At 47.3% G+C, this 27,322-nt stretch overlaps 1 protein-coding gene across 17 annotated transcripts in view; it reads right to left on the bottom strand.

Annotated features, from left to right (window-relative positions):
• Positions 1–27,322, bottom strand: part of LOC115087704 (cyclic AMP-dependent transcription factor ATF-7) — a 624,371-nt gene that overhangs the window by 219,014 nt on the left and 378,035 nt on the right. For all 17 annotated transcript variants that reach the window (XR_003855588.1, XR_003855586.1, XR_003855591.1 and 14 more), the window contains one exon: positions 26,335–26,532. Coding sequence is in view for 2 of the 17 variants with exons in the window: in XM_029595199.1 (XP_029451059.1) it covers positions 26,335–26,532 (198 nt within the window). In the remaining 15 variants the exon portion in view is untranslated. The remainder of the gene's footprint in view (positions 1–26,334; positions 26,533–27,322) is intronic.

Raw genomic sequence — 27,322 nt, 5'->3', positions numbered from 1 at the left:
ATCTTGAGATGTAGTGGCGGGTCCGGTGTAGGACCTGGTTCAATAGATCCCTGGAAATGGGAGAGGTGCCATGGGACTGGAAAAGAGTGGTGGTGGTCCTGCTTCACAAGAGAGGTAGCAGAGAGAGGCAGCTGGAAATTACAGACTGGTTAGCCTCACCTCAGTGGTGGGTATATTAACGGAGACTCTGCTGAAGTAAGGAGGACTACTGGACCTGAGGCAGCATGGATTCACTAGGGAAATGTCCTGTCAGACAAATCTGATTTTTTTGATTGGGTGACTAGAGAACTGGATCGAGGAAGAGTGCTCAATGTGATCTACTTGGATTTCAGCAAAGCATTTGATACGGTCCTACATAGGAGGCTTATGAATAAAATGAGAAGCTTAGGAGTGAGCATCAAGGTGGTGGTCTGGATTACAAACTGGTTGACAGATAGGAGACAGCGTATAATAGTAAATGGAACCGATTCTGAAGAGAGATTGGTGTTAAGTGGAGTGCAACAGGGATACATGTTGGGACCTGTTCTGTTCAATATTTCTGTAACATTGCGGAAGGGATAGAAGGTAAAGTTTGTCTGTCTGCAGATGATACTAAGTTCTGAAACAGAGTGGACACACCTGAAGGAGTAGAGAGAATGAAGAGTGATTTAAGAAAGCTTGAACAGTGGTCGAAGATTTGGCAGCTGGGACTCAATGCCAAGAAGTGCAGAGTCATGTATCTGGGGTGCAGTAATCCAAAAGAACCATTATGATGGTGTGTGTGCGTGCAACAATGATGAGCATAGACCAAGAGAGGAATCATGGGGTAATAGTGTCTGGTAATCTCAAGACAGTGAAGTAATGTGGCAAGGCGATCGCTAAAGCCAGAAGAATGCTGGGCTGCATAGAGAGAGGAATAAGTACGAAAAAGGAGGTGATAATGCCCTTTTACAGGTCCTTGATGAGGCCTCACCTGAAGTACTGTGCTCCCCCCCAAAAGGTTTTCCAAGTTCCTTACAAAATTGAATCCCTCTTCCTTGCACCATTCTCACCATCCCTCGCTTTGACACTCTGGAGCTCTGCCTGCCTCTGGGGCCCTGGGCATGGAACAGGGAGCATTTCAGAGAATGCTACCCTGGAGGTTTTGGATTTCAGCTTTCAACCTAAGAGCCTAAATTTGGCTTACAGAACCTGCCTTCCACATTTTCTTATGTCGTTGGTGCCCACGTGTACATCGACAGCCAGCTCCTTCCCAGCACTGTCTAAAATCCTATCTAAGTGACGCATGAGGTCCGCCACCTTTGCACCAGGTAGGCATGTCACCAGACTATCCTCACGCCCAGCAGCCACCCAGGTGTCTACATTCCTAATAATCGAATCACCAACTATGATGGCCGACCTAACCCTTCCTTCCTTGGCAGTAGCCCTGGGAAACACATCCTCGGTGCAAGAGGACAAGGCACCACCCTGGAGAGCAGGTCCTTGCTACAGGATCATTTCCTGCTGCACCAGGTTGATGCTCTCCGAGCAAGAGACCTTCCTCCTCCAAGGTAGCACCAGGGCTGTCAGACTGGAGTTGGGACTTGGCTACTATGTCCCTGAAGGTCTCATCTATATACCTCTCTGTCTGCCTCAGCTCCTCCAGGTCTGCTGCTCTAGCCTCCAGAGATGGAATTCTTTCTCTGAGAATCAGGAGCTCTTTGCATCGGATGCACACGTACAATTTCTCACCAGCAGGTTAAAAAAAATCGTATATGGGAGGCCCCCTCTTCCTGCTGGACTGCTGCTGTCATCTTACATTTGTTCAGTTCCTAGTTAAGTTCTATGTTGCAATCGGTGTAGGACTGCGTACAATTAGGGTCCTTTAAATGTATTAGTGTATTCACTATATATCTGGTAGTGACCTTCAAGGGAATGAGCAACTCTTGATAAGGTGTGGGGAATTTCTGAGTTTAAGTTAAAAGGCTGATTTTTTTTTTTAAACACCTGCATATATTAAAGAATAAGCTAGGGGTGGGGGGAATACAAACACTGTTTGTTGCCTGCCTTTCTACTTATTTAAAACAAAAACACACAAACTTCTGTCCGTCTCATCGTTTTGGCCAGGTGGACGGACAGTAGTATACACCTATCACTATTCTCTTCCCCAACACGCAAGGGATTTCTACTCAAAGATTCGATTGTGCATTTAGTCTCATGCAGGATCTTTATCCTGTTGGACTATGTCATCCCGGACATAAAGTGCCACTCTGCCACCAAGATGCTCCTCTCTGTCATTGCGATATAATTTATACCCCGTATAGCATTATCCCATTGGTTATCTTCTTTTCACCACGTCTCTGAGATGCCAATTAAGTCTATGTCTGGTTAGCTTCCTAATTTCTCTTAACATGTGAAATGCTAAGAGAAATTAGGGAAAGCAGAGTTGCTTACCTGTAAAAGGTGTTCTCACAGGACAGCAGGATGTTAGTCCTCACATATGGGTGACATCATCAGGATGGAGCCAATCACGGAACACTTTTGTCAAAGTTTCCAGAACTTTGACTGGCACCTACTGGGCATGCCCAGCATGGCATAACCCTGCATCCAGCAGGGGTCTCCCTTCAGTCTTATGTATAGACAAAGGAGCGTGCAAAAAATAAAATAATAAATCGCAAGCGTACCCAACTCCGCGGGGTGGTGGGTGGGTTTCGTGAGAACTAACATCCTGCTGTCCTGTGAGAACACCTGTTTCAGTTAAGCAATTCTGCTTTCTCACAGGACAAGCAGGATGGTAGTCCTCACATATGGGTGAATAACAAGTTGAGGATGCCCGTGCATGTACCAAAAACACCCAAAGGCGTGCAACAGGCACAACAACAGGGGTGATTCTTTGGATAACGGGCAGCCTGAATATCCCAGCGGGTGTAGAAGGAAGTTGGAAATTACGCTGAGAACAGATTGCGTAGAACAGACTGGCAAAAGATAGAATCTTGTGTGCCAGCTTTGTCTATGCAGTAGTGGGCTGCAAAGGTATGGAGAGAGCTCCAGGTTGCAGCTTTGCAGATATCAATAAGAGGTACAGAGCGAAGGTGTGCAACCGACGTTGCCACTGTTCTAATGGAGTGCGCCTTAACGCGTCCCTGGAGCGGAAGGCCTTCTCGTTGATAGTAGAAGGAAATACAGTCCGCCAACCAGGAGGACAGGGTCTGCTTTCCGATCGGGACTCCCAGTTTAAGCTTATCAAAGGAAACAAAGAGCTGGGTGGATTTCCTATGGCCTGCGTGCATTCCAAATAAAAGGCAAACGCACATTTGCAGTCCAAGGAATGGAGAGCCCGCTCAGCAGGAAGTGAGTGGGGCTTTGGAGAGGAAGTAGGCAGCACTATGGACTGATTTAAATGAAACTCAGATACCACTTTCGGTAGAAATTTAGGATGAGTGCGAAGGACCACCCGATCATGAAGAAATTTCGTGTAAGGGGGGTGTGTGTAACCAGCACCTGTAGCTCACTGATCCTGCGAGCAGACGTCAACGCTAGAAGGAAAAGGACCTTCCAAGTGATATGCCGCAACTCACAGGAATGCAGAGGCTCATAAGGAGGTTTCATGAGCTGCGCTAAAACCACATTAAGGTCCCAAGACGGGGCCGGTGGACGGAGAGGAGGCTTTAGGTGAAGCAAACCCTTCATAAAGCGCACCAGGGGCTGTGTCAAGATAGAGACATCCCCTGTACCCCTATGGAAGGCGGCCACTGCACTGACATGCACTCTGATGGAGGAGACACTCAGACAACATATGCACTAGGATTTAAACTAATAACAGATAAACCCACACACAGAGCTGGACACTCCTTAGACCTGACATTTATTAACATCAGCTATCTTGAAAATACAAATACAAGCTATACACAAATCCCTTGGTCCTATCATTTCCTCATTCAATCGACTATTGTTCATTCAAAACCGATTGAAATACGAAAAAAGGAACCCTTAGAAATTAGCTATCGTTCCCCCATTTAACACAGAAACACTAAAAAACAAAATACAAGAAGAACTCTATACATTTGATCACCCTGACTAATACCGCAACAACGGCCTGGTTAAACTTGACCAATAATTTAGTGGATAACAAACCCCCCAAAAAAACCACATGTACAAAGAAATCAAAAAATCCTTGGTACAACAAACACATAAGAGAAGTCAAACAAAAGCTCAGGAGAAAAGAAAAAGAATGGAAAAACAATAAATCAACTGAACACCTGACAATACCAAAAACTTCTAGCCTATTATAAAAAAAACTATTATCGAAGCAAAAAAGACTTACTTCAGCACTAAGACAGAAAAATTCACGAATAATTCTAGAACATTGTTCAACATTGTTTATAATCTCACCAAAGATACAACTAACTCTCCTGATAATTTACCTGAGAACAGATGCAATTAAAGTGCACAGTTCTTTAGTGAGAAAATTGAGAACCTAAGAACCAAAATACCACTGACAGCCAAACAAGAGATTAAAATGTGTAAAAGAGATGCGATGCAGTGGTCCACATTTACTGAGATATCAAGCTTTGAAATAGAGAACATGTTAAATAGCTAAATCCAGCCCCACATAAAATAGATGCTCTACCCATACTAGAACTTAAAAGTTTCCAGACATCACCGCCCCAGCGCTAACCAAAATTGTAAACTTTTCACTAGAGGAAGGATCTATGCCGGATATACTGAAAGGAGCAATATCAGAGGCCCCGGTTGCATGTGGATGAAGGTATGCAGGCCTTTGAGGAATTCCACCCAGGAGATAGATGCTGGGTCTAAATTAAGAGGCGCTGTGTCCCTGGGGAGCCCCGTTTGAGGGAGGGTCCCTCTGGGAGACGCTAGGTCCGGCATACTGTTCAAGAAGCTGAAGCCCAGCACCAGCTGGGGAGAGCCATGGGCTGGATCCCCCAGGGCCTCCTCGCACTGTATACACAGGGCCATGGCCTCCTCATGCTGTGCAGCTCTAATGTGGCATGCTGGGCAAAGGCCCTGAGGCTTGAGCTTCTTTTCCGGTGGTGCCATGGCTTGTGCGCGTGAAATACAGTTATGCACTCAGGTGCGTCGAAGTTGTGCGCATAGGATTGATACGCACTCAGGGAGGTGTGTGCGCTGTTTTGCGCACAGATCGAAGTTATGCGCCCGGCACAGTAAGCGCGTGGCTATGCACGTCGCTTGTGCGCACGGTACTTGGGCGTGCGACGTTGTGCACACAAGGTATTTGTGTGCACGGCTTGCCTCTGTGCGCACGGATGTGGACAGGGCAGCGAACAGATCAAAATGGTGACAACGATGACGTGGGCAATATGGCGACCACCTTGGAGGGTCTCCACATGGGAGGACCCTCGGATCTGACCGGGGTCTAGCCCTGCTAGGGCAGATCAACCCAGTTGCACTGGTCCCGGCTGGCGACCTGTGCGACTCCTCGAGCTTTGGAGACCGGAGACTTTTAAATAGATTTCTACCTTACCTTGTCTCGGCGCTTCCCAGTCTCGTTCTGGGCTGTCTCCGGCTGCGGGGAGGGGGGGGGGGGGGGGGGGGAGGGAAAATACCTTCACCGCCGCGCTCGAAGTTGCACCCGCTGCCTCTCAGCCTCACCTGATGTCGGGGGCTAGGGCCCCGCCGAGGGTCAGCCGCCGGACCGAGGCTTACCTCCGAGGGATCACGGAAATCACCTCAGGAATTCTCAACTGGGGGAGGGACCCAATGGGTGTCACCGCAGGAGAGTGGGGCTCGCCTGTAGAGGTAAGATTTCTTCTTGTTTTGGTTTTCTTTGCTAAATTACTCTAACGCTGTGCTAGCGTGCATCGAGTCCCGAACTGCTATGGAGACTGAAAATACTGAAGAGCTGCACTTCCTGCAGGGGTATATGTACTAGGGCTGACAGATTGAAATCTGATCCGTCACCAACTGCTATCAGGAGTACACTATAAAGCCATTGGTCCTGAGTCCATCTGCTACATGCTAAGAAATCCCTCTTTGCCATCTTCTTGCAGGGCTTGGAATCATACACTACATTTACAATGACTTTCAATTTATCATACCCATTGAGGACACCATTGAAAAAAAACACTAAAATTAGCCACCATGTATACTGACATAATCAAAAAATTACTTAACCAAATGGAATTAGTAATAAACATTGAGAAAACTGAATTCCTTCACCTAGAAAGAAAGAATATAAACATAATTCAAACACCAATAATACTCAAAAGCGATCAAAAAGTCGATTTAGCCGAGAGAGTGCGCAACCTCAGAGTGATAATAGACAAGGAACTAAACCTCAAACAGCACATATCACTAAAAGTTAAAGAAGGGTATGCCAAACTAATGGTACTTAGGCAACTAAAACCAATGTTGACATTATCAAACTTTCGCACAGTACTTCAAGCACTAATATTTGCGAGTACCGATTACTGCAACGCCCTGTTGCTAGGACTACCTTATACTTCAATAAGACCACTGCAAATATTGCAAAATTCTGCAGCTAGAGTTCTCACAGGCAAAACCAAAAGGGATCGCATTACAGATACTCTAGCAGAATTACATTGGCTACCAATAGAGCAAAGAGTTCAATTCAAAGCACTGTGCACCATACACAAACTGATCCATGACGAAAAAGCAGAATGGCTGAACACAGCACTACGAGTACATGTACCACATAGAAATTTAAGATCAGCAAACAAAGCTCTAACTATTTCATCAGTAAAAACGGCAAGACTAACCCAAGTAAGGGAGCGAGCACTATCACTGACAGGTCCCATTTTATGGAACACTATGCCTTTAGAACTAAGACTACAGAGAAATTTCAAACTGTTTAAAATAAATCTGAAAACCTGGCTTTTCAAACAAGCCTTTTACAAAGAGAATGATGAAAATAAGTAAGGTACAGCCGGCAGCAAGCACCCAACACATAATCTTCAGGTGCCTACTTGGAAATTATTCTTATCTCACTGATAATCGTAAAGCAATTAAAAAGCGTACCATAAATCACGTGAGCCTCACCCATGAGATATGTATCAACAGGCAACATATATCAATAATCAATTAGTCTTTAAACAATTCTATGCTACCGGACACTACTGACACCTTTATTTTTGTAAAGTACTATGTATTATATGTGCCACTTTGTAAACTGTTATGATGGTAAATAACTTAATGATGGTATAGAAACATTTTTAAATAAATAAAAATAAATAAATAAACCCAACTCCGAGAGATGCCAGAGGCATCTCTCGGAGTTGGGTTACCTGCCCCACAAAACTGATTTGTGGGGCAGGTAAAAGGATCTAACTCCTTCGAAGTGCACCACAACAAAAATCTTTTCCATTTAGAATGATAAGATCTTCTAGTAGAAGGCTTTCATGAAGCTACTAGAACCTGGGATACAGAGTCCAACAGATTGAGCAGTTGCAAAATCAACCTTCCAACATCCAAGCTGTCAGTGATAAGACCTGAAGGTTGGGGGTGGCGCAACTGACCTTTCCTCTGAGAGATCAGGGACGGATCTGTGCCCAGAGGAATCTGCGGACGCACTGAGAGATCCTGAAGGATGGGAAACCATGCCTGTCGCAGCCAGTAGGGGCAATGATAATCATCAAACCCTTGTCTGTGTGTAGCTTCACGAGAGCCTTGCTGATGAGAGGAAGTGGTGGGTAGGCATAGAGGAGGCCCTTCCTTCCAGGATAGGGCGAATGCATCCCGAGGCAGAACTTGGAGACTGCGATGTAGGGAGCAGAAGTTGTCCACCTTGTGATTGTGAGACGACGCAAAGAGGTCGATGCTCGGATATCCCCACTTCCGAAATATGCAGTCTGCCATGCAGAGTTAAGAGATCACTCGTGGGACTGAAACTCTCGACTGAGATTGTCCGCTAGAACATTGTCCACACCTGCCAGATAGGTCGCTTTCAGAAGAGACAGAGCAAAAGCCCAAATTTGTGCCACCTCTTGACAGAGAAGATAGGACCTGGTGCCTCCCTGTATGTTGATGTACCACATCGCTACCTGGTTGTCCGTTTGGATCAGGATTGTCTTGTTGGACAAACAATCCCGAAAGGCAGAGAGAGCATATCTGATCGCTCGGAGCGCCAGAAAATTTATTTGATGTTGCGACTCCTCTGCCGACCAGATACTCTGAGTCTGCAGGTAACTGACATGTGCTCCCCAACCTAGAGTGGAAGCGTTGATCGTTAAGATTATGTGATGTTCTGGAGCTTGAAATGGTAGACCTTGGAGCAGGTGGGACTCCTGGATCCACCATGTCAGTGAGAGGCGAAGCTGCCTGGTGATGTGGTCAATGTCGGACATTGGATGATGTGCCTGTGACCACTGGGACTGTAATGTCCACTGCATTACTCGCATAGCCAGACGAGCCATTGGGGTAACATGGACCAAGGATGCCATATGTCCCAGTAAGCGAGTAGATGACGAGCTGTAGTGGTTCGGCGAGACTGTATAGCTAGCGCCAGCGACACTAGCGTGTGAGCTCGGACCTTGGGAAGAAAAGCCCTTGCTTGGATCGTGTTGAGATCCGCTCTGATAAACGAGAGGAACTGAGACGGAACCAGGTGAGATTTCTGATAATTGATTAGAAATCTCAATGATAGTAGTAGCCACACTGTGAGATGGAGGGACTGAAAAACTCCTTCCGATGACTGAGCTCTCAGTAACCAGTCATCCAGGTAAGGAGTGCCCAGTCTTCTTAAATATGTGGCTACAACAAATACCTCCTGTCTTTTTTGGGATTAAAAGTATTGGGAGTAGAATCCGAGCCTCTTCTGGGAAAGAGGAACCGGTTCTATGGCATTCACTTGAAGAAGGAAAGTTACTTCCTTCTGCAGATGTGGTGGGTACAGCCAGGACAGCAAGATGTTAGTCCTCACAGATTGGTGACATCATCAGATGGAGCCCGTCACGGAATACTTTTGTAAAAGTTAAGTTTCTAGAAACTTTGACTGGGCACACTGGTGCTCAGCATGCCACCAACCCCGTAGTCACACGGGGTTCCCCCTTCAGTCTTGTGTCAAAGCAGAAAAATACTAGCGAAAAAATAAAAAAACGCAGACGAACCCAACTCCGTCGGGTGGCAGGCAGGTTCCCTGAGGACTAACATCCTGCTGTCCTGGGAGAACACTTGTTACAGGTAAGCAACTCTGCTTTCTCCCAGGACAAGCAGGATGGTAGTCCTCACAGATGGGTGAATACCAAGCTGCAGGCTGCCTCTGGAACATACTGGGCTAACAGACACCCAATAACGTGCAACAGGTACAACAACAGGGGTGCTGTTGGCAACGGGGCAGACTGAACCTCATATACTGGGCCCTAGGTAGGGAGAGTTGGGTTCTCACGCTGGGAATAGGTTGCGGAGGACAGACTGGCCAAAGACGCTGTCCTGTCAACCATCCTTGTCCAGACAGTAATGGGCTGTGAAGGTGTGGAGGGAATTCCTCGTCGCAGCCTTACAGATTTCGGCAATAGGGACTGTCCGGAAGTGTGCTACTGACACTCAGTGGCCCTTACTGAGTACGCTTTCACGTGGCCTCCGAGCGGAAGGCCCGCTTGTTCATAACAGAAAGCAATTCAGTCCGCCAACCATTTGGACAGGGTCTGCTTGTCTACCGCAACTCCAAGTCTATTTTTGTCAAAGGAGACAAAGAGTTGGGTGGACTGCCTGTGGGCTGTGGTGCACTCTAAATAAAAGGCAAGAGCAAGCTTGCAGACCAAGGTGTGCAGAGTCCACTCACCTGGATGATAGTGCGGCCTCGGGAAAAAGGTGGGTAACACGATGGACTGATTCAGATGAAAGTAGGTCAGCACTTTAGGCAGGAGCTTAGGGTGAGTGCGCAACACCACCTTGTTGTGGAAGAACCTCGTGTAAGGAGGATAGGTCACTAGGGCCTGCAGCTCACTGACTGTGAGCAGAATTAACTGCCATTAAAAAGATGACCTTCCAGGTGAGGTGCTTCAACTTGCAGGAGCTCAAACGGAGGCCTCATGAGCCACGCCAGCACTATGTTGAGGTCCCAGGCCACAGCAGGAGGACGTAGTGGAGGCTTTAGTTGAAGTAAGTCTCTCATGAAGCGCTGGGTTGCACAGAGATTAGCACACCCACTCCTCTCTTTATTTTGCTTATGTGCAAGTTCAGCATTATATCAACAAATTATGGGCTGGCAAGGAATTGCAGTACAGTACTCAATTTTTGAAACATTTTGCAAGGGTGGTTTATCCCCCAAGGGTTTCATTACTAAACTATATAAAGAACTGAACAGGACTCAAAAAGAAATTAAAACATGAACTTGAGTGGAAACGATATCTATCCAATATAACAGAGCATATCACCTGGGAGGTTATTTGATGGCAAATGGCAAAAATTTCCATATTGATGGCACTCAGATGTACCTGGATTGAGGTAGTCTGTAGCCCATACTCCGAGAGGCATCAGAGGTAGCCAAAAGTCTAGGTGTGAGGTAAGTGAAAGGGTCAATACCCTGTTCCACACACCAGGATGAAAACCTCTTCCATTTCGCTTGGTAGACTTCCGCGTGGAAGGCTTACATGAAGTTACCAGGACTTGCAAGACATTGTCCGAAAGGTCAAGAGACTGCAGCACTAGGCTTTCAACATCCAGGCTGTTAGGGCCAATGACCGGAGGTTCGGGTGGCATAAACTGCCATGATCCTATGTGATGAAGTCGGGCGAGGTGCCCAGGCGGATGGACGCCTGGACAGACAGGTGGCAGAGGATTGGAAACCAGACTTATTGCGGCCAATGCAGGGCTATGAGGATCATGGAGCCTTGGACCTATTGTAGCTTCACTAGAGTCTTGCCTATGAGCAGAATCTGAGGGTATGCACACAAGAGACCCACACTTCAGCAGTGGGCGAAGGCATCCATGGCTGGACCTTTTCCCTCCTTGCGCAGGGAGCAGGTTACACAGGATTCTGCAAGGATGTGAAGAGATCCATGACCGGTTGACCCCACTGGCGGAAGATCTTGCCCACCACCGAGGGGTTTGAGGGACCACTCATGGGGGTGGAATGTCCAAATAAGGTGGTCCGCCACCACATTCTCTGTCCCTGCCAGGTAGATCGCATGCAGGAGTTTGGAACTTGACAGGGCCCATTTGTTCACGTACTACATGGCCACTTGGTTGTCCATCTGGATCAAGATGACCCTATTGGACAGGCAGTACTGAAATGCGTAGAGCGTATACCACATCGCTCGGAGTTCCAGGAATTTTATCTGGCATCTCGTCTCGGGCTTCGAATACACCCCTTGCATGTGGAGGCCATTGACATGGGCCCCCCAGCCTAGGTTGGTCTCATCCGTGGTCAGGATCACCTGAGCAGCTGGGTGCTGAAAAGGAAGTCCCTTGCTCATGGTGGATTCCTGCACCCACCAGGCAAGGGAGAGCTGAAGTGGTTTGGTTATTGGACAAGTGCAGACAGTACAGTCCACTGCGTAACCCTCATGGCCAGGCGGGCCCATTGGGGTGACGTGTACCGACGACACCATGTGACCCAGCAACTTCAGGAGCAGGCGGGCTGAGGACGTCTGCCGGTGGCGGATGGACCTGGCTAAGCCCGCCAGAGTGGCTATGCATTTGCTGGGAAGAAACGCCTTGGCCACCGTGGTGTCCAGATCCGCCCTGATAAAACTAAGCTGCTGGGACTGCGTCAGCTGGGATTTTGGGAAATTGATGAGGAATCGCAGCGATTGGAGGAGCCCCACCACCACGTTTAGGGACTGAAGGGCTCCTTTCTTCGAAGAACTCCTGATGAGCCAATCGTCCAGATATGGGAACACATGCACCCCTTTACAGCGCAAATGTGCCCCCATCACTGTCTGGCACTTTGTGAAGACTCGGGATGCGGAGGCAAGCGTGAAGGGAAGAACCCTGTATTGGAAATGCCGCTGACCTATGACAAAGTGCAGATATTTCCGATGAGGCGGAAAGATGGCGATGTGTTTGTAGGTGTCCTGTAGATCGAGAGAGCAGAGCCAGTCCCCTTGAAGCAGAAGCGGGAGTAAGGTACCCAAAGATACCATTTTGAACCGCTCTCTCTGGAGTAACTTTTTTAAGGCCTGGAGGTCGAGGATGGGACGGAGGCAGTCTGTTCTCTTTGGTATGAGAAAATACCTGGAGTAGAACCCCCAGCTGCACTGGGCCCGGGGGACCAGTTCCATGGCTTTGGAACATAGCAAGGCCGAGAGTTCTAACTCAAGGGTCGTTGCATGTTCCACCAGGCTCCACACCGGAGAGAGAGGGGAGTCTGGCGGGACACTGAGAAGGTTCAGGCGGGAATCCTGTTTGATGATGGATAATACCCATTGATCGGTAATAAAGGGGGTCCAGCTTTTTGCGAATAGGCAGTCAGCCCCCGATCGGTGGGTTGGATGGCGCAGGCAATGGGGTAAGCTGCTGCTCTCTGTGCCAGTCAAAAGCCAGTTGCAGGGCTAGGCTGAGGGGCTGGCTGAGCCTGAGGTACCCATTGTTGTTGGTGAGGGTGGCCCTTTTGGGTAGTCTGCGTTGGACGAGCACGTGAGGCCAGAGGGTAATATCTCAGTTTCCTGTAAAATTGCTTTCTGGAATCTCTACATGACATCCTGTGAGTCGCCAAGGAAGGGTCGCAGGTGGTAGTAGACAGCTGGCGCAGGGTCTCATGGTGATCCTTGAGCTGAGCCATTGCGTCCTGGATTTTGTCCCAAATAGGTTCTCTCCTGTACAGGGGAGATCGGTCAGTTTATTTTGGACCTTTGGACGAAGGTCGGAGGCTTTCAGCCAGGCCCAGCATCTGGCACTTATGCCCACCGGTGAGACCCTTGCCGCTGTCTCGAAGTCATAGGCTGCCCTCACTTCATGCTTCCCGGCTTCCAATCCTTTTTGGAGAATGGATTCCAGGCCCTCCTGGAACTGTTGTGGTAGGCCATCAGCACATTCTTGGACCTGTTTCCAGAGGTTACGGTTGTACGGATTCATGTACAACTGGTATGCTGCTATTCAGGCGATGAGCATGGCTTCTTAGAAAACTTTCTAGCCTAGAGTGACTAAGGCTCTAGGTCCTTTCCTGGAGGGGCAGAGGAGTGAGGGCGAGTTCTCTTGGCCTTTTTCTGGGCTGATTCCACTACCACTGACTGGTGAGGCAACTGGCTCTTCTTGAAGCCCAGGGCCTGTTGCACTAGATAGGTGGCCTCCTTCTTTCTGTTGCCTGAGGCCATGGAACCCGGATGTTCCCAGAGTTAGTAAAGGAGGCCCAGGAGAACCTCATGTACTGGGACTGCCATTACCTACTTAAGGACATCCATGAATTGGAGCACCTCCAACATCTTATGGCGGGCATCTTCTTCGGTTAAAAGTTGGAAGGGCATGGTCTCCGCCATCGCCCGCACAAAACTCGCGAAAGATAAGTCCTCCAGAGGCGAGCACCATCTCTCATCTGGTGGAGAAGGCTCAGACAGAAGGTCCTTGGAGGCCTCCAAGGAATGCTCAGAGGAGGCATCTCCCCATGGGTCGTAAGGGGCCTCCTCCTCACCACTGAACTACCTGGGTCGAGGAGGGAGGCAAAATCCAGATTACACGGCATGGGCACAGATGGTCGGGTGAGATGGAACAGACAGCGGTTGCACCGGCATAGAGGGCACCGGGACCTGCGATGGACGCCGGGAGGCCCGAGGGCCCAGGGACAGGATCCAGCATCAGCGGTACCGCCAGTGGAGATGGGCGTAGAGCTGCATCTTCCTCCTCTGAGGAGCCCGGAATTGGGATCAAGACAGGGGGAGGCACTGGTGGTGGACAGGGCTCCAGGGGACCCACTGGTATGGGCTGCATCGGTAAGGCACCGAGCTGCACATTCAGCCTTTCCAGCAGAGGTGCCAACATGGAGGGTGCCTGTTCCCATGCCGGTATGAGGGCCGGCATCGTTGGCTGCTGGAGACCCCGAAGGGCGTTTAGCACTACCTGTTGAACCATGCAGTCCAACTCCTCTCTGAATGCGGGTGCAGACAAGACAGACACCGGCACAGGAGGCAGGCTGGGCGTCACCGGAGCATCCACGGTGGTCTGCGGAGGCTCGGTACCCGGCACAGATATCTGTGGGGAACACCCTGGGCTCCTAAGTTTGGAGGAGGATGGGGCTTCCTCCCCTCGGGGCCTCTTCGGAGTGGGTTCGGCCGAGGCTGCTCCGGTGTCGGTGCCAGCACCGGACAGTGACGACCGTCTGTGTTGCAATTGATGCTTTCCATGGTGTTTGGCCCAATTCTTCGGCGCAGAGGAAGACGATCTAGAAGCTTTTGAATGTCTCGTTGCCTGTGAGGGGCGATCTCCTGCCCCTTGATCATTACGGTGGAGCACCAAAGGCGAAGGTCCCAAGTCAGATTGATCCCTGCGACTTGACATACCCGGTATCGGAGTCTATGGTGCAAGGCGGGTGCGCCGGCCTTTGTGAGTCATCTGAGCACAGCTGGGACACCGATGGACATCGTAGGAAGGCCCGAGACATAGGACACAGTCATGTGGGTCCATGATGGACATAGTCCGTGGACACTCGAGGCACTACCTAAAACCGGTCGCCATTGAAAAAAGGGGACGGCGCGCAGTCGGTGGCCAGTGGTCACCAGGAGGGTAGATGCTCGGGAACCAACTGCAACAACTTGAAAAAGTACCTACCGAATGCCGGAGGAATTGATTTGCGATGGGGGGACCCCGAGGCAGGGAAAACTCGAAGAAAAACATCAAAATTCTTCCGGGAGGTAAAAATTAAAAGGAGAGCTCCACAAACTGCGAGACAACAGCACTGTAGAAAAAAGGAGACTGAAGGGGGACCCCGTGTGACTACGGGGTTGGTGGCATGCTGGGCCATCTGATAATGTCACCCATCTGTGAGGACAACCATCCTGCTTGTCCTGGGAGAACCTAGAATATGATGGAAGATAAAGAACATTTAACCCATACACATCTTCTCAGTTTTACAATTCCTTCCTCGCCTTCAGAGGAACCCTTCACTTGCCTTATGTTTTTTGAATTTAGATACTGTCCTTGTCTCCACCAGCTCTACTGGAAGGCTGTTCCATGTTTCCACCACCCTCTCTGTATAAACATCTCCCTAGATTACGCCTGGGTCCACCCCTTTCACTTTCATCCAATGACCCCAGAATCTACATTCCATTCAAAGAAGCATGTCTCCTGTGCATATCAGCTTCCCATTTATTTTCATATAAAACATTCTCATTATAACTGGAAATTAAATTATACATTTTTAGAATGCGTCCCCTTTCTTGCATGCTTTTCTTTTTTAAATGATTTCTAACTTGTTTCATAGTCTTAAAAAATCAGCTTTGTAAGATAACAAAATTTTCCAACCATAGAAGGAAAACCGAAATCACCAAATCGTCTAATTACTAAGATTCTCCCTGGTAATGAAAAAATTCCTCTCAATACAATAAATTATTAACCAGCATGTGTTAGCCAATTGAAATGCTTTGCTTTCTCCACTTGAAGTGCAAATACATGTGACATATTGGGGATATACTCTAATTTCTAACAAATCTCAGGCTTTCCCCAACTATAAGACTTTACAATAAACATAAGCTTGGTAGGCAGGATTCTGACTGGCCCTGGTCACCGGTAGGTGCTTATTGGAAGCATGGAATATGTTGACTTTTTAACAGGCTTATACTGTACAGGAAGTCAGGTTTTGACTATGATTGATCATCACAACTATGCCTTAATAGGAGGCGTCAGTGCATTTTTGGCTGCCATGCAAGGTACACATCACACTGGGCTCTCTATAAACCTCCCAGCAACAAGGGACATCACTAATGTTAGCCACTCAGTTCCAGGTGTTCTGCTGTTGGGCACTCATACTACCTTCACTAATGGCAGGAAATTCCAGGGACCAGCAATAAAATATGCTCAAAGGTGGTGTGTGTGGTTTTGGGAGGGGCTAAGGAGGGGAGCTACTGAAAGATTACATAGAAAACTGAAAACCAAACAATCTATCACCCCCTTGATCAAAATACCTGAGCACAATGATGAATTTTTTTCCATTTCCAGTGAAAATTGCATGCTTATCATAATAGTACCTTATAATATCTGTCTTGTAATACAAGTCATTGTCCTGTCTAAATTTGTGACTGTTGGTTGCCTGGGTGCAGATGCTCTGTCTTCCTGGTCCTATTGCTTAGTTTGCTCGTTAAAATCCCATTTCACACACTTAATTATTGCAGAGAGAAAATGAACTGTGAAGTATAGGGTGTGTTGTCAAAGTAATATAGTAAATGATGGCAGAAAAAGACAATTCGGTCCATCAGTTTGCCCAGTTATCTGACACACAGCTAAGGATACCTCCCAGCTGCCAGTTACAAAATGTGACCACATGCAAAATTTCACATTATTCAGGACATTCTGAATAAAAAAAAGCATACAAATCTGAATAAAAAAAAGCATACAAAATCCTCACTTACTTCCCTCCAACATCCACTTCTCCTAGGTCTAAGTAAAAGCAAGCCTCTGTAATAATCTAAATCAGTGGTGCTCTGCCCCCCCCCCCCCACCCGGCCAGCTAGATTTTCAAGATATGCCTAATGAACATGCATGAGAAATATTTGCATACATAAGATAGTGCATTCAAATAAATCTCATGCATATTTATTAGAGATATCCTAAAAACCCAGTTGGCTGGTGTGGGGGGTCCCTAAGGACTGGTTTGAGCAGTCCTGATCTAAATGTCAAGTATCCAGCCTCCTAGGTTACCAGTGTAACCTGCCAGTACTTCTAGTTAATTAGAAAACTTGCAGCCTGCCAGACAGACTCAGCTGCTAATTTTCTTCCATCATCACAGTATGATCTAAATAACTATCTTTACTAGTGAGCTGCCAGGTCCTTTGCATGGTCTACCAGACAGATCCAGCTATACGAACACCTGCATTTCCACTAATACATGGGTGGTCAACTCCAGTACTTAAGAACCACAAACAGGACTGGTTTTCAGGATATTCACAATAAATATGCATGAGGTAGATATGCATACAGAGGCAATGCATGCAAATCTCTCATGCATATTTGAGGATATCCTGTAAACCAGACCTTTCTGGGGCTTTTGAAAACTGGAGTTGGTCATCCCTGCACTAAGACACTTACAGCTCGATCCAGTAAAGTCCGCGGGAGAGCGGACGAACGCCCGCTCTCCCGGCGCGCGCACCGGCCCCTCGCCGGTGCGCGCTATCCAGTATTTAAATGAGGCGACGCGGTGCAAACGGGGAAAAGGAGGCGCTAGGGACACTAGCGCGTCCCTAGCGCCTCCTTTTGGCCTGGAGCGGCGGCTGTCAGCGGGTTTGACAGCCGACGCTCAATTTTGCCGGCGTCGGTTCTCGAGCCCGCTGACAGCCACGGGCTCGGAAACCGGACGCCGGCAAAATTGAGCGTCCGGTTTTCGGCCCGACAGCTGCGGGCCGAATTCAAAATTTTTTTTTATTTTTTTTTTTTACTTTTTTTTACTTTTGGGGACCTCCGACTTAATATCGCTATGATATTAAGTCGGAGGGTGCACAGAAAAGCAGTTTTTACTGCTTTTCTGTGCACTTCCCTGGCGCCGGAAGAAATTAGCGCCGACCTTTGGGCGGCGCTAATTTCTTAGAGTAAAATGTGCGGCTTGGCTGCACATTTTACTTACTGGATCGCTAGGGAATACCTAATAGGGCCATCAACATGCATTTGCATGTTGAGGGCGCTATTAGGTGCCGCGGGCGGGCCGCGTGTTTTCCTCCCCTTACTGAATAAGGGGTAAGGGAAAACACGCGTCCAGAGCAGGGTGACAGTGCGCTCCGACGGAGCACACTTTACTGGATCGAGCTGACAGTTGTTACAGAACTTGCAGCCTAGCAGACTAACAGCTACTAGTTGATTATAGTATTGCAGCGTGTCAGACAGCCACTGTGGGCTGTGGCACATCCACTTTGGACTTAGGGCCATCCAAGTGGCCACATGGACCAGAAGGAATATTGGCTTGCATGGCTCAGACTATCACATTTGCACAGGGACAAGCAGAAAGCAGAGTTGCTTACCTGTAACAGGTGTTCTCCCAGGACAGCAGGATGTTAGTCCTCACATATAGGTGACATCAGATGGAGCCCTGTCACGGAACACTCTTGTCAAAGTTTCTAGAACTTGGACTGGCACACTGAGCATGCCCTGCATGCCACTAACCCTGCAGCCACCAGGGATCCCCCTTCAGTCTCGTTTGTAGCAAACATACGAGCGAAAAATAAAATAATAAAACTTAAGCGAACCCAACTCCGCGGGGTGGTAGGCAGGTTTTGTGAAGACTAACATCCTACTGTCCTGGGAGAATACCTGTTACAGGTCAGCAACTCTGCTTTCTCCCAGGACAAGCAGGATGGTAGTCCTCACATATGGGTGAATAGCAAGCTACAGGCTGAGTCATACATATGAGGCCAAGCAGCACCGAACATGTGCAACAGGCACAACAACTGGAGTGCTGTTGGCAAGGATGAGGCAGCATGAAATTCTCAGTGGGTTGAGGTAGGACGAATTGGGTTCCTACACTGGAAACAAATTTCTTAGGACAGACTGGCCAAAGACGGAATCCTGTCGCCCAGCCTTGTCCAGGCATTAGTCAGTGCGAAGGTGTGGAGAGAGCTCCATGTCGCAGCCCTGCAGATGTCAGCAATCGGTACTGAACGGTAGTGTGCTACTGACTTTGCCATTGCTCTGAGTGTGCCTTCACTCGTCCCTGCAGTGGAAGGCCTGCTTGCTGGTAACAGAATGCAATGCAGTCTGCCAACCAGTTTGACAGTGTTTGCTTGCCCACCGCATTCCCAAGTTTGTTCTTATCAAAAGATACAAAGGGTTGGGTGGACTTCCTGTGGGCTGTAGTGCGGTCTTAATAAAAAGCAAGAGCACGCTTACAGTCCAAGGTGTGGAGAGCTCGCTCACCTGGGTGAGCGTGAGGTCTTGGAAAGAAAGTGGGCAAGACTATGGACTGATTTAAATGGAAATCAGTTACCACCTTAGGAAGGAATTTAGGGTGAGTGCGGAGAACCACGGGGTCATGGAGGGTGAGTAGGTCACAAGGGCCTGTAACTCACTCACTCTGCGAGCAGACGTGATGGCTACTAGGAAAAGAACTTTCCATGTAAGGGATCTGAGTTTGCAGGAGTGCAAGGGCTCAAAAGGAGTGTGCATGAGTCGTGCAAGTACCATATTGAGGTCCCATGCCGCGACCGGTGGCCGTAGAAGAGGCTTAAGCTGTACTAAGACTCTCATGAAGCAACTCACCAGGGGTTGAGCCGTTATCAGGGCATCTCCTATTCCTTGATGGTAAGCAGAGATGGCACTAAGGTGCACTCTGATAGATGATATCTGGAGACCAGATTCCGAGAGTTGCCAGAGATAATCTAACAAACTCGATGTGGGGCAAGAAATGGGATCCAAGCCCTTTTGTGTGCACCACAAGGTAAATCTCTTCCATTTAGAGTGGTAGGATTTCCACGTGGAAGGCTTCCGTGAAGCTACTAGGACTTGAGATACATCACTTGAAAGATTGAGTGGTTGCAGTATCAGCCTTTCAACATCCAGGCCATCAGAGAGAGGGCCTGGAGGTTCAGATGGCGTAACTTGCCGTGATTCTGTGTTATGAGGTTGGGCGATGTGCCCAGGCGAATGGGGTCCTGGACAGAAAGGTCGCGAAGTATGGGAAACCAAATTTGGCACGGCCAATACGGGGCTATGAGAATCATTAAGCCCCGGTCCTGTTGCAGCTTCACGAGAGTCTTGCTTATTAGCGGAATCGAAGGATACGCCTAAAGCAGGCCTTTGTTCCAGGGACCTTTGCATGGTCCCTGTGCAAGGAGCAGAAGCTTTCCATTTTGTGGTTCTGACTGAACACAAAGAGGTCGATGGTTGGATGACCCCACCGATGGAAGATTCTGCTCGCAACCGAGGGATCCAGAGACCATTTTGTGGGGCTGGAAACATCGGCTGAGACGGTCCACCAGTGCATTCTGTGCCCGCTAGATAAGTGGCTCGCAGAAGAATAGAATGCAACAGGGCCCAGGCCCAAATCTGTGCCGCCTTCTGGCAAAGCAGATAAGAGCCCATGCCCCCCTGTTTGTTCAGGTACCGCATTGCAACTTGGTTGTCTGTTTGAATCAGGACAACTTTGTTGGAGAAGCAATCCTGAAATGCATAAAGGGTGTACCGCATCGCTCGAAGCTCCAGAAAGTTGATTTGATGGAGGCATCCTTAGTTAAGGTCACCTGAGGAGCTGGTTGCTGGAAAGTAAGACCCACTTGTAAGTTGGCTTTGTGTGTCCACCAGGCAAGGGACAGATGTGGACAGGGACAGACATGGACTGTTGATGCCAAGTAGCCGAGTAACCTGAGTAGCTGGCCAGCTGAGGCTCTTTTTCGATGGCGGATAAAGCTGGAAAGGTTGGACAGGGTAATAATGCTCTGGACAGTGTCATGTCTAGGTCTGCTCCTATAAAGGAGAGAAGAGGAGACGTGTCAATTGGGATTTGGGGTAATTTATTAGAAATCTCCAAAATTAGGGAGTAACTAGTATCAAGTAGATGAAAAGAACGACTAATATACTGAAACCATTAATTATTCATGTGAGTCTCCACCATGTATGAATAAAGTTTTATGCTAAACAATTAAAATGTCTTTTACTTTTATTTATCTCAAAAAATAAAACATTTTTGAAAGAGGAAAAGACCTCAGTACTTGTAAAGAATCTGATTTTATAGAGTCTGGGTGACCAGTCGTTACAATCACTGGTCTTGCCACCTCTTATTTTTTCATAAAAGTTTTTGAATCTCAAGTGAAATTGTAATTTGACTGAGACTGGTGCCACTCGATTAAGATTTACATAAGAAGAAATCAGGAGTTCAAAAAGAGATATACAGAGAGTGGTAAGACCATTTGATTGAAATATAAAGAGGATCAATGAAGATCAATTTGAAGTGAAGGAATTTTTATGAAAAAACAGTTAAAAAATAAAAGAGGTGGCAAGACCCGTGATTGTAACGACTGGTCACCCAGACTCTATAAAATCAGATTCTTTACAAGTACTGAGGTCTTTTCCTCTTTCAAAAAATTATTTTGTTATTTTTTGAGATAAATAAAAATAAAAGACAACATTTTAATTGTTTAGCATAAAGCTTTATTCATACATGGTGGAGACTCACATGAATAATTAATGGTTTCAGTATACTCGTAATTTATTAAAAATCCCAATGAGTTTAGAAGCCTTATGCTGAGACAGAGAGTCGAGGGCTTCTTGTTTTGACTGGCTTTTTATGAGCCAGTCATCCAGGTATGGAAAAACGTGTACGCCTCTGCTGTGTTACTGCGCAGCCACAACTGCCAGGCACTTCGTAAAGACTCGAGATGCCGAGGCTAGGCCGAATGGTAGTACTTTGTATTGGATAGTGACTGCAGCCCACCACAAATTGCAGATATTTGCGATGAGGCAGGGATATCGCAATATGGGAGTATGTGTCTTGCAGGTCCAGAGAGCAGAGCCAATCCCCTTGTTGAAGTAGAGGAAGCATGGTGCCCAGGGATACCATCCTGAACCATTCCTTGTGAAGAAATGTATTCAAGGCACGGAAGTCTAGAATGGGCCGGAGGCCGCCGGTCTTTTTTGGAATTAGGAAATATCTGGAGTAGAACCCTTTGCCCTGCTGATTCGGTGAAACCGGTTCCATGGTTTTGACCAACAGAATTGGTTGAGAGCTCTGACTCGAGTTTCCCTGTGTGGTCGTCCCAGCTCCAGGATGGAATATGTGGGAAGGCCGGGGGTATTTTTGAAAAATTTAGACGGTAACTGTGGGCCAATTTGTTGCAAAGTGGCATAGGCGGCCCCCCCAATAGAATATGGTTGCTGCTCTCTGGAAGAGAATCAAAATCCAGATGCGGGGCCAGCTTGTGGAGCTGGCTGTGGTTTAGATGTTCTAGTTTGGTGCGCATGTCCCCTCTGAGATGCCCGAGCCGGTCATGCACGGTATGCAGGAGGGTAATATCTGCGTGGCCTGTAGAATAGTTTCTTGGATTCTCTAGGCATGGCCCTGTGGGCTATGGAGGGAACATCTGGTGAGACAGTTGACAACTGGTGCAGGGTCTCATGATGGTCCTATAACTGGGCCACTGTGTCCTGGATCTTATCCCTGAACAGGTTGTCTCCAATATAGGGTAGATCTGCCAGTTTGTCTTGCACTTCTGGGCCTGGCTTAAGGTCTGAGGCCTTAAGCCAGGCCCAGCATCTAGCACTGATGCCCGCTGCCGAGACTCTGGATGCTGTTTCAAAAGAATCGTAGGCAGCTCTGACTTCATGTTTACCTACTTACATTCCTTTTTGTAGGATGGAGGACAAGGCTTCTTGTTGTTGCTGTGGTAATGTCTCCACAATCTCCTGGACTTCTTTCCAGAGATTTCTATTATATTGGGTCATCTTTAGTTGATATGCTGCAATTCGCGATATCAACATGGACCCTTGGAAAATTCTTCGTCCCAACGCATCCAATGCTTTCTGTTCCTTACCGGGAGGAGCAGAGGAATGTGGACACGATTGTTTAGCCTTTTTCTGAGCTGATTTCACAACTACAGAGTGGTGGGGCAGCTGACTCTTTTGAAAACCTGGGGCTTGTTGAACCAGGTAGGTAGCATCTGTCTTTTTATTGACTGGGGGTACCGTACCTGGATGTTCCCACAGGCGGTGCATGAGGTCCAAAAGAATTTCATGTACCGGTATCGTCATTAATTCTTTTGGCGCATCTACAAATTGTAAGACCTCCATCATTTTATGGCAAGCATCTTCCTCCGTGACCAGTGAAAAAGGTATAGTCTGACATCTCTGACAAAACTGGCAAAGGAGAGGTCTTCTGGAGGAGATTTTCACCTTTCCTCCGACGGTGAAGGCTCTGAGAGCAAGTCCTCAGGTGTCCGTGATGAATCATCTGAGGATGCATCGTCCCATGGATTATAGGGACTTTCTCCTTCTCCCGGTGGAGCTCCCGATGGAGGAAGCATGCCAAAGGCGCCAGCATTGATGGAAGCGGGGCAGATGAGGTGCACTTGGGTACCGGTAGCCCTGATGGCCTTGCTATGGGCTCCGGCATAGACGGTTCCCGTGGAGGGATGTGGCCGGGAATCGATCCATCCTCCGAGGAACCTGGTACTGGAATCGGGATCTGCGAAGGCCTCAATGGAATGTCTCAATGCGAGCATGTCTGATGGCAGAGAAGTCGATAAAGTACCGATGAGCCAATCGAGGTACTCGAGGAGCGGTGCTATCATTGAGGAAGCCAGTTCTGGGGCTGGTATGGGGGCACTGGCGGTTTTGAATGGAAGCCTCATAAGGCTTTCAGTATTGCCTCTTGGACCATGCGGCCCAATTCCTCCTGGGAAGCCGGCATGGGTGGCACAGCGATCTGGGTAGGAGGCAGGCTAGGCATCACTGGAGCCTCCACGAGGGCCCGTGGAGGCTCAGTGCCCGGCACCGGTATCGGTGGGGAACGCCTAGGGGTCCCGAGTCCAGAGGAGTATGGGGGCTCCTCTCTCCGGGCCCTCTTCGCAGGCAGCTCTATGGAAGTCTATGCCGCTGCGGTATTGGTGCCGGCACCGGTCGGGGATGCCTGGTGCCAGTGACTATGTTTCCCTCGGTGCTCAGTCCGATCTTTCCCCGGCACCGAAGACGATGACGCCGATGTCCTCGATGGAATCAGTGACGGACGGTCACCCTGTCCACGGTGCTCCTGGCGAATCATCTCAGAGGTCGACGGACCCTTCATGGTCGGTGGTGCTTGAACTGGCGTCAATGGAGCAGTATGTTTTGGAGCAAACAACTGCTCCATTTTGTCCAGGTGAGTGCGACGGTCTTTGGGGGTCATTTGTGTACAACTAGGGAATCGACGAACGTTGTGCGAGGGGCCCAAGCACAAAATACAGACTTCATGTGGGTCCGTTATGGACATTGATCCTCGGACATTCGGGACATTTCCTAAACCCAGTTGCCATGTTAAAATTTGGCGGGCATGCGGTCGGTAACCATTGTGTACTGAAGCATTAAGCCGCCAGGAACCGACCGCAAGTACCGAAAAAAACGCTTACCGAGCGGAGGGAATGGAGCGCGATGGGGGACCCCAATGAGGGATTTTATAAGAAGATAAACTTCAAATAGTTCCGTGAGGAAAGTTGAGAGAAATTTCTCACAGAGCTCCTAAACCGCGAGGCAACTGTTGCACGGAAAAAAAGAGACTGCTGGTGGCTGCAGGGTTAGTGGCATGCTGGGCATGCTCAGTGTGCCAGTCAAAGTTCTAGAAACTTTGACAAAAGTGTTCCGTGACAGGGCTCCATCTGATGATGTCACCCATAATTGAGGACTACCATCCTGTTGTCCTGGGAGAAACTTGAATCACCAAATATTGTATCCTTGCCGGTAAGCTTTCAAAACCCCTTTCTGGATGGTGCAGGTATAATTTATGGATGTAGAGGGCAACGCTAGGTTTGGCCAACATGTCCTTCAGAATTTGTTTGAGATTTAGAATAGGCACTTCATTTCCTTGGAGAAGCCACTGGCTGTGCTCTCCTTACTACGCACTTTCCCCTCCTGCATCGTATAAGTCTTCAGATGCAGAGCACATGCCATACTGATAGCCTCTCTGAGTACTGTGTACAGTTTTGGTCACCACATTTCAAAAAGGATGTATTAGAATTAGGAAGGGTACAGAGGTGGATGACCAAAATGATAAAGGGGATGGAACAATTCCCTTATGAAGAAAGGCTTTGAGAAGAGATGGCTGAGGGGAGATATGATAGAAGTCTATAAAATAATGAATGGAATGGAATGAGTAAACGTTAATCAGTTGTTTATTCTTTTGAAAAGTACAAAGATCAGGGAACACACAATAAAGTTACTAGGTAATCTATTTAAAACTAATAAGAGAAAAGTTTTTACACTCAACATATAATTAAGCTCTAGAATTCGCTGCCAGAGGATGTGGGGAAGGCTATTAGTGTAGCTGCGTTTAAAAAAAAGGTTTGACAAGTTCCTGGAGAAAAAGTCCATTAACCATTAAGGTAGAGTTGCAGAAATCCACTGCTTATTCTTGGGACAGGCAGCTTGGAAACTATCTACCCCTTGGGATCATTCCAGGTACCTGGCTTGGCCACTGTTGGAAACAGGATACTGGGCTTGAATGACCTTTGGTCTGACCCAGTATGGCAAGTCTTATGTTTTTATGATTCACTTACATTTTCTGGTAATGTCATTTTTTGCTCAATGGAATTCTGATCTGAAGAAGAGTATAAATTCATGAAAGTTAGTTGGGAAACATTAAATTAGTCCAATAAAAAGGTATCACTAAAGTGATACCTTAAAGGTTATTTTCATATATATCATTTAGTTTGCTTTCAGAAAAGATAACTTCTGTCAGGATTCTTCATCGTTCAACCACTGTTTTGACAAGAGGAAGAGGCAGAAGGCCTTCCCTTAATTTTCTCTGTTGGAACAATACCTACACAATAAGACATTCAGCCATATTATATTTTATGAAACTACAAAGAGGGTTTTTTTGAATTGGTGATTCTGTCCTGGCATGTATGTATTAATGGATTAGTAAAGAAAAGAGGCATTATTCTACAATCTAGCTTCATTTCAAGAGGGTTTATGGGTAAAACAAAAACTAAGAGGAAACGATTCCTTATTCATTTAGTACAGTTTCAGAAAAAACAAGTGGAACTAAGATACTTTATTGCTCACATACTGCATTTATAGAACAAGACAGGTTTAATGGTGAGTCATGGTGATCTGTAACCCACTTTCTCCAAAGTAAACCACATCTGCACATTACTGTTAGACACCATATTTTCTGAAACTAGCCCTTTACCCTAAAGGGATTAACTGAATGATCTGACACTTGTAGGTGTGTATGTGTATACACACATACACTAAACAAATAAAAGACATTGCAGAAGTAGCAGTTTCAGTATGCCTTTATTTGGAAGGTGCATTGGAAGTCATTTATTTTTTTTCCAGTGTTATATACTCTCATCCTATCCATTTACCTATGCAAACTGAGTAACCAGAACATTAGCAAACCTTCTGCAAAGGGGTGCAGATCATGGCTCACTGCAAGTTCTGGACCTCAGGTGTCACTGGAGAGCAATTTTTTTTTTTTTTTTTATTGTCCATGGCTCTAGAGAAGTTCTAAAAGCTACTGACATTGCTTTCTAAGAATATGATCTTTCTCTATGAAAGTGATGTGAAGTATTAACACAGGCCCACTGGCTACCTTCACTTGTTGAGTCAGCTACTCACACTCAGCTGTACGTTCTGTGATGTGAGCTCCTCAGCCTTTTTCTCCAGTGAAGACACCCAGACCTTGCGTTTCTGACGGCAGCGTGAGGCAGCAGCCCGGTTCCTCTCCAGGAATCTCTGCCGGCGCTCATCTGGGTCTTCTTCTGTTGCGCGCCTCCGTCTCCCACCAGTGCTTGGTGTTGGCTGAGCAGGAGACACCTGAAATTTGGGGACAATAGGAAAACAAAACACAAAAAAGTTAAAACTCCAGATACATTAACAGTTAACTTTTGAGATAAAAAAAAGCTTATGCCACTAAATTAAAACCTGAAAAATCTGTTATCAAAACTGTATAAACCAACTTTTCTCCAGTCTGGGTCTTTCAGGTTGATATCCAGTTACTTGCCCAGCACTATTAAGTGGTCCTTGGATGAGATCAAGCTCTAAAATACTTATCTTCCATAAATCCAGGCACAATAGGCAGCAACTGACATTTTAACCTACTATAATCTAGAAGGGGATAAAAATGAATATAACACATTTACCTCTATAGAACAGACTAACAGCATCTGGGGGACTATGGGGACACAAATCACAAGTCTGAAGTTGACATCTCCAGAACTCTGAATGGTACACAGCCTTATTCTGTACACCTCCATCATTATAGCCGACACCCCCATATTAAAGCAGACAAAGTTGCTCCTCTGTGTTATTTTCCCTACTCTATTTTCCTTAACTTTTTCTGTCCCCTTTTCCTTTACAGCTCTGTCAAAGATGTATCTTTTACATCCTCCTCTGCCCAGCTTGAACTATAGTGATGTCACAGATGAGTCAAAGCAAGTAATACAGACCTTCTGAATGTCCTGATTCACAGATGTTCAAAAAGAGCGAGGATCTGCTCCAGTCATAAAAGAGACATATGTTTCACTGCACATACAGGCCGATACAGTAAGTCCACGGGAGAGCGGGCGAACGCACTGTACTGTATCAGCCAGATAGTAAGTTATTG

The sequence above is a fragment of the Rhinatrema bivittatum genome, chromosome 3, assembly GCF_901001135.1.
Source record: "Rhinatrema bivittatum chromosome 3, aRhiBiv1.1, whole genome shotgun sequence".
NCBI classification, from domain to species: Eukaryota; Metazoa; Chordata; class Amphibia; order Gymnophiona; family Rhinatrematidae; genus Rhinatrema; species Rhinatrema bivittatum.
This window is presented reverse-complemented; position numbering and strand designations above follow the sequence as displayed.